This window comes from Anopheles darlingi, chromosome 2, assembly GCF_943734745.1.
Source record: "Anopheles darlingi chromosome 2, idAnoDarlMG_H_01, whole genome shotgun sequence".
In the NCBI taxonomy this organism is placed as follows: Eukaryota; Metazoa; Arthropoda; class Insecta; order Diptera; family Culicidae; genus Anopheles; species Anopheles darlingi.
The window spans coordinates 80419085-80433528 of NC_064874.1; the positions used below are offsets into that span (position 1 = coordinate 80419085).

General features: G+C 50.7%; 1 protein-coding gene across 1 annotated transcript in view; it reads right to left on the reverse strand.

The window, feature by feature from the left end:
- Nucleotides 1-14289, reverse strand: part of LOC125948357 (laminin subunit alpha-1) — an 81790-nt gene extending 67501 nt beyond the window's left edge. Inside the window, exons 1-2 of the mRNA XM_049674323.1 lie at nt 13895-14289; nt 11957-12552 (exon numbers count right to left, since the gene is read on the reverse strand). Of these exons, the coding sequence (XP_049530280.1) occupies nt 11957-12362 (406 nt within the window). The 5' untranslated portion in view covers nt 12363-12552; nt 13895-14289. The remainder of the gene's footprint in view (nt 1-11956; nt 12553-13894) is intronic.
- Between the last annotated feature and the right edge of the window lie 155 nt (nt 14290-14444).

The window sequence follows — 14444 nt, forward strand, 5'->3', positions numbered from 1 at the left end:
ATGTATGAACGGAACGAACGAACGATGATGCTTGCCAGCTGATTACGCGGCACGCAGACGAGGCAGACGAGGCCGCCAGTGGCCGGTAGTGATGGGACGTGCCATCCCTTGTCATTTATTCAATTAGCACTTTCTTAATGCGGATGAGAAAAGGGCCTTGAGGCACTTTCTCGCTGATCGTCGTCGCAATCGCGAGCTGCTCTGAGACGAGCTTGTTTGAACCACGGAGTGGAAGGAGGGAGAGAAGATTGTTTGGCCAACAAATTGTTCACGCATTTTAACGCTTTGTAGCCACATAAATCATGTCTCTAGCACACTAGCGTTTGTACGTTATGCTCGTTTGTGCCGGCCATAAGTAGCGCCATTTAGAATCAATTCATGGTTCTTTCAGCTGTCGGCTAAAAGGTTGCTTTGATCAGTTTTGAACAATCTGCCTTTTGGCGTCAGTCAGTGTAACAATTGAACAGCATGAGCGCTCCATGTAGACATGGAACATCATCTCTTTCAGGGTGCCACAACATAAGCAGCGAATTATCAGAACAGCTGAAGGCAGTTCGATTTATCGATCGATATTTTATGCCAAATTAACTTATAAATTCCACAACACTCGTAAAAGCAGAAAAAACAATGATTGTGGTATGGCTTTCTCGCTTGCAGCTACTCTCCCGGTCTGCAATTTCGTGAATGCATTCCAAAAGGCGAGCAGGAACGATCCACGATCGATCAATTGAGCGCCTCCTTCCCGGTTTTATGCTTTCCTTTTGGTTTCAGAAGATGGCTACATAAAACCCGCCCAAAAAATCACTTTGTTCGACTGCTCATTCCTCCAAAAACACAGTTTATGGCGTTTTCGGGTTTCCGTGTGTGTGTGTGTGTGCTGTGCAGTACATTTCGTTTGATAGCCTTTCGGTGCGTAAATCATCGCATTCCCGTGCCCGGTTTTGCCGCATTGTAGTATTACTCCCCGGTAATAAGCAATCCTCTCGAAGAATCGATGGCTCTGCATTCCGGCGTGCATCAAGAGCTGCTGCAGCTGGTCAGTGCAGCAGCCAGAACCAGAACCGGGTGTTATTACCGATCAGTGTGTGCCGTCCCGACCGCTGGCCGGTTGGTTTGTGGTTTGTTCTAACGTAGCGGAAGACGTAAAGGAGAGTATGAGAGTTGTTGCACACGAGGGGCAAAGAAGTTTAATTTTATCAACACACAATCCCCGTCCAGTTCAGTTCAGTTCAGTCCAGTCGGCGTACGCAAATGCATGCCCATGCCTGGCACTCACTGCAGGTTGCTTGCACCCAGGAGGGATGTGCGTCCTGGTTTTCATGGGATTCATAAACATCACAACACAAACAAACAACACAGAGACCTCATCATTGGACTGTGGTAAAGATGATGCTGAGGAAGATGCTGCGGCTGACCTCTCTGGAGCTTATGCCCTCGAAGAGGATCACTACACCGTGTTCGTATAACCAGTGCGTTCCGGGGTGCCAGTGTTTTATAATTGAATTTTCATGTTTACGCTTCAACCTTCCTTTAGAAGATCATAATTGAATTGCAGTTTTCGCACCGATCCGGTTGTTCTCATTATGTTTAACACGACTGATCATCCATCGTATCCATAATCATATTGAAGAAAAGTGACTTGTTGGATTGGCACCATTGTTCTACTGCTACGCTCCACTTCTCGCACACTAATCACACTCGTCAGCTGACGAAACCAGCTGATTGAACGCCAACACAGACACACATTCTCCGCATGATATATGAATGGATCAGTGTCCTGACCCTCGATCAAACAAACTCTACCCGTGTGTGTGTGTATGTGTGGCAGTGAAACGAATGCATCACATTCCTACTCCGTACCACTAAAGGACTAAATTAATGATCTACTTACACTAGCACACGGTAGCAACGAGATGAGCAGACGCGCGGATGACGCTCATCTAACCCTGGCTGCCTGGCGTAAAGATAAATCTTTTCTTCTTCTCCGCTTCGGTGACTAATGGTCTCCCAGTGCTGACGGGCGGATGCCAAGCCGGTTTCATTCAAAACCCCTGCGCCCTGACCCCACACATTAACCCCCCCAGGCTGCTGGCGGCGTTCGATCGAAAAAGGCCAAAGACGCACGGTCTGCAAAAGGGGGGAAAGGAGAAGGTGGTTCGGGGAAGCTATTTTCGGTGACGATGATGCACCCGATGGCAAGTCATCATGGCAGAGCGCGGGTCGATGAACACGAGCGTGCCGTACCGTACCGTCGCGAGATTCACAATTAATTTGCACAGATCACTCGAGCATAACTCGGCCGATCGCGATCGCAGTTCTAATTGTTCTCCCAAAACAGCAGAAGCAAATCGATCCGCACGCACTGTTGATCATCGGGTACACCAATGGGGCGCATAACTCGATTTAGAATGTCCCTATCTCCATTTCTAAGGTCTGGCGCTCTAATTCCGACTTGCTTTCAAGTCTGGAACGTCTGGAAAACTCATGAACCTGCTTCTCCTCTCTCGCTTCCGGGAAAGTGAAACTCATCCAAGGCGCGTCGACATGAGACATCACTTCCTGTGTGTGTGTGTGTCTCTCCTGTCCTGTCCTAGCTTATGCGCACGCCACCGATGATGATGCGGCGGCTCGTTCCTTGCGACCGCGAGATGGTTGACAGAAACCGCGTGAGTGGCGTGAAGCACATAAGTCAACACCCTTACGGCCGATATGTCGGGCAATGCAAAGAGCGGAGAGCGGCTTGATCTCCTCCCTCGGAGGTATAAAAGGAAAAGGGGAAGGAAGGTTAAGCTTATTTTGTTGCTTTTTTACGTTCGAAAATGAAAATAAATCCCGCCATCCCCAGCGCTGGTGCAAGGTTAGAGGGGCCTGGTACTGGTTCTGGTCCTGGTGCCTGGTCCCGGTCTGGCCGTCATCCGGACTGACTGCAGTCTATCGTCACGGCACACACGGTCGGTCGGTCGGTCGGTGCGCGTTCGTCTGCGCCACGGATGATGAACGGGAAATTAACTTCCCAAACATCACCACCACGCACCTTCTAGCGGTCCCGGTAGAGAGCGAGAGCGAACGAACATAAACAGCAGCGGCAGATCTCAGGAGCGGTGTCAGGAGACTAGTGCCAGAGCCGGCAAAGCGCGCTTGCACCCGTCTGTGACAGCCGCCGAGCCAGACGAATATGAACTTGAACTGCCTGCCCTGGCATGCCGTGCCGTGGCGCAGAATCATAGTGTAGGCGCACGAACCGCACAGACACACTTGACACTGACAGTGGAGCCAGTTAAGGAGAGAAGCGCACCGAGGGAGTGTAGCCCGAAACGCGATGCAAGTGCGTGGTAATATCGATAATACGCCTTAATTACTGCGGGTCTCCCCGGGGGAAAGAGATGAATGCATCCGATTGCTGCGCCGGGAATGTGTCAATTATCCTTCGGCCTTCGGTCACCGCCATCAACCGCGTCAATCGCCAGTCCCAGCCCGGTCCGGCACAACGACAAACGACTGGCACTGTTGTGTGTGCGCGCGCGGTTGCATGGTTGCACCCGGGTTGGAGATTAATTTGAACCCAAGGGACTCGGGACAACAACCGGGAAGTAGACGAGATCTTACAACGAGCTGCCAACTGTGTGGACTACGGTCATGTCTGGAGATCATTCCGACGTCGTCGTCGTTGTTCGCATAAGTGATCGTGGCTAACGAGAAAGTGCTCTGGCGAGTGTGCGTCCGAGGTTTGCCAACTAATTGCCAACCGAAGGCCCGGTGGTTCGAGTCAGTCAGATCAGTTGTGGCCTTTGCGCTAGCTAGCAGCTTCGCTTAGAAAGTGTTAAATTACACACGTCCCGGGCAAATGGTTTCATTTCAACTGGCTACTGACGTACTGACGAGGGGCATTTAACCCGACCAGTAACTCACTGACGACTTCGGTAGTTGCACTGACAAAGATGAAGCTTCTGGTAATACGTCTTGTGTGCTAATTGTTAACGTGAGTGAAGTAGGGGGATGGTCAAGTCGATTTGTTTGCAGAAAAGAAGATGTAGAAGTTTAATTTCACAGAAACCGATGGAGCAGACATTAGAGGCTTGAAACTGATCATTGCCACTAGTATTCCATGGGGAATATGATCCTATTCGTATTGTAGAACCATAGATATTACGATGTCAATACTCTGAAGGTATTCTATAGGGTTCTAGGATTGTATCTATAGTAGATAATTAGGATTGGAATTGTTTGGAATATAGTCTACAATATATGAAGAAATACATAAATAAGATCATGAAGGTATACCCCAGTTTCGCTCAACTGAATAGCCAAACCTTTAGTCGATAGAATGACTAAAACAGTAAAACATGCAAAAAATATGAGATGAAACGGTTTGAACATTAACAAAACTGCGCTACAAACAGAATAATCTTAGAACATAGCAAGATTATTTACTTCGAAGAAGGAAAATATCTTGAAACTCCATTGGATAGTCTTTTGACAAAGAAAATGGAAATAGCAAAAGGAAAAATAATATTTAAGACTGCCTCAAGTTATTCGATTTGTTTCAATTTTGGTCAAAACCCTAGAATCAAGGTACTTGGTCTTTAGGAAACTGACAGAAGTGTATGTTAAACTACTTCCTTACAGCTTTATTTATGTTTAAGTACCATCTTCTGTGACAAAGTTTTGCATAAAAGATGGTTCTTTTACTAATGTAAAACATCGCTTTATAAATTCTATTATTTCTTTTAACTTTATGAGACTACTTTTTTTAAATTGCCTCCTCTCCCAAGAATTAACTAACAAAAACGGCTTCTTCATATATTACAACTTCGAAGCTTCCAGTAGTTGAACGCAAAATCCCCGTAAGCTATCTCGAGCGATTCCCCTCCTCCACCCGAGGATGTTAAAACTAAATGGAAACAAATCACGACTCGTTACATTTCCCGATCCGAACACCGATTGCGTGCCACCTCGAACGAACACCCGGCGACTCGAGATCGGCTTTAAACTCCCCGAAAAGGCAATTCGCATGCCAGGACCATCAGAAAGGCGCCATCTAAATGGCCAATTGCCACCCCAAAAAGGAAGATGTGTGTGTGTGTATGAGTGTGCATGGATTTTGCACCCTTTCTTGGCACTCCTTGGTGATCCTGGTCTCCGCTAGTGCCCCTCATCCGCCAGTCGCCACGCAAAAGATACCGAATTTGGCGCCGGCATAGTACGGACGACAGAACCTGTGGTCCCCCGCACCATAGGTTGATGCTACAGTTTTCGGAGCAAGCGGTGCCTGTGTCGGACCATTGGCCAGCAAGATTATCTACAACCGCCCGCGGGGTGTTCCGAGGTGCGGCCACTTCGGGCCGTGTGTGTGTTTTGCATGTTGCGCTCCATATTTGGTCCCTTTTTCCACACCTCGCACAAGGGAGGTACAACTCGTAGTCTCGGTTGTTACACAGTCGCAAGATAATTAGTGTTCTCGGGACATGCAACCACCCAACGTGGCGCCCATTCGTCGTCAGCCAAAATGGGGACGCTTCAGTTCCAGAACGTTTCAATTGCCGTGGCCGTGGTCAGGTCCTTCGTCAGAAGCCACACACCATTCATTACGAGTCCGTCTCGGCGTGTGTGTGTGTGTGTTTGTGTGTTTGTAATCCTATAATTATTTTCAAATCTCGCTACCGAAATCACTCGCACAACATTGTCCAAACGCTCCTCTTCCCGCTCCCGTCGGCGATGAGCTGAAAGTTTATTGTTTTAAGCTGCTGCAGCAACAAACACTCTTCACTCACGCGGTGCGATCAACGCAGGCAGGCCATAGAGGGTTGCCAGGAAACGAGCGGTCTTCTTCGCAACATGCTTCGATGCACGGTTCGCTGTCGGGGATCATGTTTATCGCACAGCAAAGCTCCAGTCAGCGAGTCTATAAAGAGCCGCCCGACAGCACACCGGCTGCTCGTGGCCGTTGATTTGTTTATGTGCTTCCCTCGTCCTCCCAACCCTTCGATCATTCCTAGATCGCTAGATCGCCGGCATATCACTCCAAACCCCGCCAGTTGATATGGAGTGCACAGAGCATCGGTGATCGGTCTCTGGCAGGTTCGCCAAGACTTCGCCGTTATGTTCATGCTGCGACACTGTTGTTGGCCGATCGACCTACCTACCTAGCGATTTCGCTTGCTAAAGTGTTAGTTGCGGTGCACCGACGACGACGACGACGACGACGACAAGAACCAGTTCCGTTCCATGGGGCCTCTGTGATGCCAACAATCCTGTGGTTGCGCCCTCTTCTGTCGTCTCCCGTGACGTGATCTACCGGTAATTGCATACCGCGTTGTCGTGCGGCCATCTTCCACAGTCCATGGCATGCTGATTTGCGAGATTGTGCAGCAGCAGCAGCAACAGCACGATCCTGCGCTGGAGAGCTCGGTTGATCAAATTTGTGTCAGTTCATCGGTGAAACATCATCATTTATCTTTCGCGCATCGCTGCATGTCGGTCGCTCGGTTTTATGATAATCGTGCGCTTCTATGCTGCTGCTGCTGCCGCTGCTGCTTTCCTCGATGCACTCTGGAGCAGAAGAGTTCTTCCTGCTTGACCTCCGATGCTGGAGCATGAGGACGGGGCCCCATCGGTTACAGTAAGTTTTCTATTCAAACAACAGCAAACGGTCGGTCTATTCCCCCCGTTCCTGGTACAAAGTGGTGACGATGCAGCGCACCCCAAATCGTTCTGCATCCCTTCGCTTCTTCAACCGGGCCTCCCCATCCCCTCCCCCGATGACTGGACTGGCTGGCTGGCTGGCTGGCTGCATAATCAACCTCCGGTCCGGACGGCATCGATGGCGACGTTGGTGATCGTTTAAAGAGCCGCATCAAATCGGTGGTGGCCGTACCAGAGCCTCGTACCAGAGCGTAGTTCTCGGAAGGTTGTATCGGCCGGCACAAGCAAGCTGCTGGCCGAGGGAGTTGTTCTGCCGCCGTGAAGCGAATTCTTCACGCCTCTTGTACATCTTGCCGCCTCTCTCTCTCTCTCTCTCTCTCGTGCCGTAATAAGCGAAGAGCCGAAAAGGGGGGAGGGAAAGCAGCGGTGAAGACAAGAGGATGCTCATCATTTGGATGATCCGAAGGTGGCGTGCGTCGAGAAGGAAGGAAGAAGGAGAAGTCCATGAATTATGCATCCCAACCGCAGTGGACGGCACAAGTCGGTGGCGCTCGCGCACGCCATATCGAGGATGCTGCAACAAGCTGCGGCCAGCAGCACTCACTTAAAATGGCATTAACCAAGTGGCGCCACTGTGAAGCCGCGGACAGGAGGCACGATGGCACGATGATGCATCATCAGCAGTGCCACTCGACGACGCGCGCCGTGATTCGAAGATCCGAGCGATCTTCGCTGCTGAAAGGTATGATTACCTAGAGCCCGTCGTCTTCGGTCGTCCATGATTTGCACCTTATGCAAAAGGTGGATACTACCAGCTGTTCGATCAATCGTTCGTTCGATCGATCGATCGATCGATGGATATTGCGCGATAGCAGCACTGCTGGTTAGTGCTAGCGTCAGTGAGCTCAACATAAAAAATTATGCTCACCGGTTTGAGGCGTACAAATTGCACCAACTACATGCAATTGGCTACCGACGATGGCCACACTCTGGACACGACGGTGCGCATTACGATAATATTGGCAGAAAAGCGAAGGAAGCGATCACTGATTAGACACAGACGCGATCGCATCAGTGGATCGTCCGGCTCGTAGGTTCGTCTTCTGCGCGGTGCGTGTACGGTGATCGTACAAGTCTTGTGGCCAAAACAAACGATCGCTTTCGCCTCTCCAAACAATCTGATCCTGCACCTCTACTATAAACCCCAAAAAGAGGGGAACACCGTAAACATCGAACAGCGATCGTTACTGTCTCGATCGAGAATTTATGGATCACAAAGCAAGGGGTTTGGCATCGGGCCCCGCTCGAGATGCAATCCGAGCTGCTTCTCAAAACAATAATGCTCCACCTTTTGCGTCGACTGACGGCATCGCTACATTAGCGGTGCTCTCGATCCCAAAAACCACAACCACAACGCGATGTGCGATGCAGACAGAACACCACCAACACCGCAGACGGGTTTGGTGGCAGCATACATTCATCTCAAACAGGTCAACAGACACGCCGGCATTGTTCGCTGGCGAATCCTGGAAAAGCGAAACGGAAGGCAATTAGAGTTTGGCGTCGTGCAAATGCAAGCAGCCGCTCGCAGCACGTCGATCAACCTTTTTTTGGCAGCCCACAGGACGTGGCCTTCTTCGATTTCATAAGCACAGCCAGCGCCAACTGAGACTTGAGAGAAATTCGAATACACCGCGCCGACCCATAAACTGCTCCATTCTTCGCTCCATTACGCCGATTAAATCGGACGCTAAACACGTCGGAAAAGCCCCGAAAAGCGTTGGTACGTCAAAGCCGCCAAGATCAACGACGACCGCAACGACGATCATGATGATGATGATCGAGGGATGAGGTGTCATTTGGACGATCGGCACCGCAACGGTATCGACGAAATGCACCCCGACCCCCGAAAACTATCCGTCCCTTGTTCCTGTCGTTCCGGGCGCGATAAACTCGATGCTCGAGGCAGGTCGCTGTCGGTCGGTTGGTGCTTTATCCGTCGCTTAAAGAGGCGACCTTCCCCAAAAGGGAACCGGCTTGTACCGTGCTGTCTCTGTGGAAATGGGGAAATAATGACGATTTTATTGTAATCCCACGGCCCTTTCCCATTAGTTATCTTAATCGGATTCATCGCTTCCATCGCCGCCATCACCATCGCCCTTTCGAGAGCGAGCGATCCAGCGATCCGACGAGCATTTACTTTGCTCCGCGTGCGGCCAACTCCAGAAGTGATCTCTCGTCGGCTTTGGGTAAACGTGAAGTGCCACGGGAAATGGGATTAGACACTGAGGCCGATAACCATAAGCATAAGTGGGGCGACTGATTGTCCCATTTCCATGGGCCAGCGAGTACCTTTTTGGCCTGCAAGCGTTATGCAAATATGCGCGGTAGCAGCAGCAGCAGAAGCAGCAGCAGCAACAGCGCTGGTAATGAATTCATGAAGCCCTGAAGCCGTTGCCCAATTTCAGCGACGGACCACCCAGTCAGAAACGTGGTGATTGAATTTTAACAAAATTCTCATTCCCCTCAACCTGCTGCGTGATTCTGGCGTCCAGCACCTCTGCACCGCCTCCTCTAACTGCAGGTGCAGCAGCAGGTGATCGTCATCGCATACCTTTGCCGGAAAGGATGGGACAAAATTAATTAAACCAACATCAGGCTGGCAGGACGACGCATCCTGCAGCACAGGACACGGCAAGAACTGTCACGCCCATTCAACGTCACGGTTTGAAGTGCGTGGAGCATCATTTGAACTGCGCGGTCACGGGAGCGTAACAAGTTGGGAGCAAATTTGCAGCAACTTAGCGCGCGCGCGCACACACACACACAGTGCAGCTAATAATCAATTAGCCACTGGCGTGGACTGGAAGGAAGCGGCCAGAATGGCGGCCATAACTCATTCATTGTTGATCTTTAATTATAGAGCAAGGGAAGAGGGTCCTCGCAAGATTTGTTTGGATGAGTTATTGCGTATAAAGGCGAGCGATTGGAGCGAGTACGCCAGGGTTCATCCATCTTGCCGAGCGGAATGGAAAGTGCGTGGAAAAGTATTGCTTTCTGTGGAGAACAGGGACTTTAAAGTGAGAATTTCTTATGTACAGTAGAAGAAATATTTTCTACTCTTTGAAATATTTGGAAAAAAATTCAAAAACGTCCATCGTGGTTTGCGAGGTGCCTCAAGCGATCGCACCACAAAACCGATCATCATCAGCACATAAAAACATGACAGGTAGATGTGGTGTAAACGATGCGATCCTCTTCACCCCGGCTAACACGAAACCAAGCACCAATAACCAGAAGTGGTTCGCGATCAAATATCAATTAGTGATCAATTTTTCATTAAAAATAACACATCATCCCCTCCAAAAACCTTGTAATTATTGGATATTTGTTACCGAAACCGGCGCACACATTAGCAGCAACAGCAGCAGCAGCAGCAGCAGCAGCATCAGCAGGTCGGAAGGGTTTCACAGGCCGGTCGCAAAAGGGAACGCAATCGACGGGAACCTATTATATCAAACCCATCGGCCTGTCTGCCTCGAGCCTTCACGCCACACAGAAGGTGGTCGAAGGGCACGGACACGAACGAGTCACAGATTCTTGACCGCCCGCGGTCGAGAACCAGCTATTTGCGTCAGGGAAAAGGCGTTCTTTTCGTTCCCGGGCCCGATTCTCGATGGACACCCGGCCCAGAGCAGCACGAGCTCACCGCGTGGAGGATAATGGCCAAGGCAAGGGTCTCTCCTGTCCATTGGGTCTTTTTCGTGTTTTTTCGGGAAGCGCCTGGCCTATCAAAACAAGGCAGCTCACGAATGAAGTAGCCGCCATTGCATTGTCGTCGTCGTCGCCTCCTGGGATCGGTGCCAACGATTGCCCAGGACGCAACATGCCTCATCGCTTCAAGGGAAAGGCTAACCAACAGCTTTCATCATCATCATGATGATGACCATCTTATCGTCATCGTGCGTGTAATGCGTGTCGGTTTGGCTTTCGGGCAGGCCAGGCCACAGACCAGGAAAAAGGTTTGGCCTTCAGGTCAACGCCAAGGTGTGTGCGGGCTAATAGACGAAAAGGGACACTCTTACCTGATCACGGCACGGGATGCCGGCTACTTAGCGACCAAAGCAGCAGCAGCAGCAGCATAAGAGTCATGCAAGCGGTCCCTTTTTGTTGAAGGATCCTTCCACCTCCGATAAGGACTTTCAAACGAAAGAGAAAAGTGAGGGAAGGGATGCGCAATGCAAAGATTGTTTTGCGAAAATCCCTTTCGCACTCGAAACGAGTATGAAGCTGTCCGTACGCATCATTTCTCAAAAAGCGTTCCTGCCGCCACCATCTCCTTCGGGATGTTCCTTAAACAAACGCAAACCCCCAAACAAAAGCATCCTACCACAACACAATACCATCTCAGCTGCACGGAAGCGAAGAGCCTCGAAATCACGCTTCTTTACGACTCCTTACGGGATGCGGGTGGTGGCAGGCCGGGCGTAGATTTATGAGCCCTCCTTATCACACCTTCTCCTCGTGTCCTCGAAGCTACCTATCCCTAGTAGGCTACCAGACGAGTGCCGCCGTACCGGGTCTCCCCTCACCTCCCAGGTGAGAAGGTTTGTGTCCGGATGAGAAAAACCCAAAAACCCCGAAACCCACGGCCCACAAGTGCGGCAACACGGCACACGGCGGACAACAATGCGTCGTCGTCGTCGTCGTCGGAATGTAAGCAATTAAACGCGATCACTGGATTGTTTTGAGGAGTTCGTTCCTCAAGAGGAACCCTGAGAATACCAGGAGGCCACCGAGGCGAAGAGGAAATGTGAAGAGAACCCCGGCATGGGGTGAGACACGACGAGTGCATCTGTTGAGTGCACGATTGTACCACGCGTAAGCGATAAGCGTGGTATGTTCCTGGGTCGAGTCTTTTAAATCCATTAAATCGTCGATGCAGCAATTGCTCCAGGATCCTCGAATGGCACACAATTCAACATCTAAGGCCCAAGGTATAGACTTTGTAACACGAGATTCCAAGATCAGTTCCCACAAAGCAAAAGGTTTTTGATAGGAAGAAGATTTTGAAAAGTGTTCTAATAGAACGATCTTCTCGAAGGTACGACCAAGGAAACGTCCAAAAAACATCCCCCAAAATGGATCTCTTTCATAACTCCCCAACCGCTCTGGATCGGGATTCATTAACACATGCGGCGCGTCCTATAATTAGCGGTCACAAATTAAAGCATCACGTTCACACCAGATCAACCATTCCGTTGATCGTCGATCGATTAGCATAGCCAGAAGAGGGTGCGGCTGCTGACCTTACCTTGCTTGCCGGAGTGCCGTTGACGATGTGGTCCTCGGCGAACCAACTGCGCTGGCCGTATCCGTCCATTTCGGATCCGTACCGGAAGCATGTACGTGGGTTCAGCTTCACCGGACGATCGGCCAGAATCCGGTAGATTCCACTCACTCATCAGCTGTTGATCGGAGCCGGTCGTACCAGCACCACTCTCGGATCGCTCCCAACTCGATTCACTGCTAGCACTAACCACGATCGAGAGCACACAGCAGCTGATCAACAGCATCGCCATCAAGCTACTCGGTGGCCGCCGCCACCACCACCTGATCACTGGCGGTCGATGCCATCGGTACGCCATTTTCGCACCCGTTATCACTTGTTGGTTTCGCACTTCCGCTGCACTACTGACTCCGTCGCGCTGATGGCTCATAATTCTGCGCGTCGCACACACACACACACTTTGCCTCCACTACGAGATTGCTTCTTATTCACTTGCCAGCTTGCCTCTTATCAGCAGCAGTAGCAGTAGACGCAACTAACATTCTAACTATCAGACCGCCGTCTGGTTGCGGGCGTTCCTACGTTCCCGAGAGCTGATTGTGACGTTCGTTGACAAATGTCTGCAAAGATAGGACCACACAGAGAGAAAGACAGAAAGAGAGAGAGAGAGATTAATGACCTGTTCCCAGTGAGGTAAAAGTCCCTAACCGTACGGCATGCTCTAATAAGCGAAAAATTACAACTTTATCGCCTACAAATTGTTTATTCAAGCCGTTTCCCCGGCACCGGCGCCCATGGGCTACCGGTTTGCGACGGAGTTTACGACCGAACCGGAGCCTCACGCGATGATGATGCCTCTGGAATCGATCAACACCTTCTGGGCGCATCACGATCCAAATGGATTGGTCGGTTTTTCGGAGCGAATCCAGCCATTTAGCCCGACAACGATCAGCTGCCAACCATCATCATCACCATCATCATCATCAGCGATCAGCGATGGGAGTCGCACGAGGTGAAAAGGCACCAGCAGGCACCGGAGGAGAATTCCTAAACCGGTTCTCTGCCGATCGGTCAGCTCCTTATCGCTATCGCGTGGAGCACATGCGGGATTCCTACTCCGCGCTGAACGTGTGTGTGTGTGTATGTGTTTGTGGCCCTCAAGCCCCAATTTATGCTAAACATTCCGCTGGAATAGACGGAATGATTATTCCATCAGCACGAAGCCTAGACCAAATGGCGGGATGATATTCCTGACTGGATTTCAGAATGGCAACGACGCCTCGCGATCGGCTGCCCGCGATCTCGCAGTAAAGTGGCTCGTGGGATATGGTATTGGCGTTCAGAGGCATCACAACGGGCTGCTGTCAAGCCGCTAATGGACTGCCTCTGAATGGTGGAACTGGTTCAGGGGAGGTTCAGGTTTAGATCCACCAAAAAAGAACCGGCCAGCATCGGCCAGCTAGCTGTTTCAATGTTTCAATGTATGCTACAAAACATACATTATTTATGCTTAAAATCAAAAGAGCAAAGGCAACGGTATATAAGGTACGCGCGCTACTATACGACCTCGACCAACACCCAACATCTGGCCGGGTTTTTATGGTCCATGTCGTAAAGTTAAGGTCACAGTCAGACACACACACCCTTGAGGGTTACGCTTTGTAATCCGTGATGATATGCACACACGGTGAGGTGAGCCTACCGCGTGAAGTTCCCAGCTGACGACGACGCAGCGGGTAGCAGCAGCAGATTGGCAAGCACATCCTTCTGTTCGCTTCGTTTCGTGTCTTCGTCCAAAACAACTAACGCCGGAATGTCCGAAGAACGCGTCCGCGAGGGACCGTTGGAACAACGAACCGAACAACGAAGGATCCAAAGCATGGCGCGGAAAAGAATGTGTGAAAGCATAATGGCATGTCGATTATGAGCGTTCCACGCCACCCAAACACCCCCCCATCTTACCATCTTCACTGCACGATCGTCGACGAACAGCGGCGCAGCGCAGCACCACAGCAGAAACACGACACGACAGCAATCCTTCTCCACCGGTCACATCATCGTACCCAAAAAGGAGCATAAAACGGCGACCGGGCACCTATCCAGCACACGACGGCGCGCCGCGCAATGAAAAATGGCATCACCGAGGGCGCACTGATAAGAGAGATGCGTCTATAATTACTTCCTGCGCCGCGTTCGCCGACACTTTTTATGCACTTTGGTCGGCGGTACCGCAGGGCCGCAGCAAGCTCCCCCACTGCTCCTTACCGCTGTTAGCATATCCTAATTTTAACAACCACGATCACCGATATCACCGATCAGGAACACATTTTAAAATTACACTCAAGCGGCGCGCACTCGCTCTTCATTGATCTCACGCGCTCACGATCCACACCAAGGAGCAAAGCGGAGCAAAAACAAACGGAAACACACGCCGGGCACAACAATTACCACCGACACTACCGGTGCAAATGCACGTTGCACTTTCCCAAGGAACGTTCTGCGGAGGATGGCG